Source organism: Nicotiana tabacum, chromosome 16, assembly GCF_000715075.1.
Source record: "Nicotiana tabacum cultivar K326 chromosome 16, ASM71507v2, whole genome shotgun sequence".
In the NCBI taxonomy this organism is placed as follows: Eukaryota; Viridiplantae; Streptophyta; class Magnoliopsida; order Solanales; family Solanaceae; genus Nicotiana; species Nicotiana tabacum.
The window spans coordinates 66,639,132-66,640,091 of NC_134095.1; the positions used below are offsets into that span (position 1 = coordinate 66,639,132).

A 960-nucleotide genomic window follows, 5' to 3' on the forward strand; every position below is an offset into this window, starting at 1 on the left:
ACATTTGTTCTTATACAATGGTACCACCGCACTCCACCTCCACTCACCCGGTATCATCTTCGTCCTGAAAATAATATTAAACAACTCAGTCAGTCACTCCAAGCCTGCTCTAGTCACACACCTCCAAAATTCTACTAGAATTTCGTCTGGCCCGGTTCCTCTGCCCCTACTCATCTTACGCATAGCCCCCATCACCTCCTCAACCTTAATGCGTCAACAGTACCTAAAATCTCGATGACTCTCGAAATGTCCCAATTCACCTAGCACAATATCCTTGTCCCCCTTCAATCAGAAGTATATGAAAGTAAGTCAGTCATCTCCGCTTAATCTGTGCATCTCCCATCAATACTCTACCATCCTTGTCTTTGATTCACCTCACTTGGTCCAGATCCCGAGCCTTCATCTCTGCCTTGGCCAGCCGGAATAACTTCTTATCCCCGCCTTTGTCCCCCGGTTCCTCGTACAAACACCCAAACGCTGCAGTCTTAGCCCCCGTGACCGCTAACTTCGCTTCCTTCCTAGCTACCTTATATCTCTTTATGTTCGCTCTCCTCTCCTCCTCGCATGTGCTCCCTACTAATTTCAGGTACGCCGCCTTCGTCGCTTCCACTTTACTTTGGACCACTTCATTCCACCACCAGTCGCTTTTGTGCCCGCCAGAGTAACCCTTTGAGATCCCTAACACCTCTCTCGCCTCCCTTGTGCAGTTCGTCGTCTTCCACATAGCGCTTGCATCCCCACTACTCCTCCAGGCTCCCATAGCCGAATTTTAAAACAAATATAATTTGAGAAAATGACTAATATTTGTCACAAGATGAAGTATGTAATAAATGTAAAGACATTGATTCCCTGAAAGGAAACTCTAATAATTAACAAAAATCCATATGAATTAGAACTCGATTTGATTAGAGAAAGAGCAGGACACAGAAAAGATGAGAAAAGAAAAAGTTTTCTGCACAC

General features: G+C 45.2%; 1 protein-coding gene across 1 annotated transcript; it reads right to left on the reverse strand.

The window, feature by feature from the left end:
- Positions 1-370: 370 nt before the first annotated feature.
- On the reverse strand, positions 371-760 carry LOC107831791 (uncharacterized). Its single transcript, XM_016659583.2, has one exon. The coding sequence runs from the start codon at positions 758-760 to the stop codon at positions 371-373; it is 390 nt and encodes a 129-aa protein (XP_016515069.2).
- Positions 761-960: the final 200 nt, after the last annotated feature.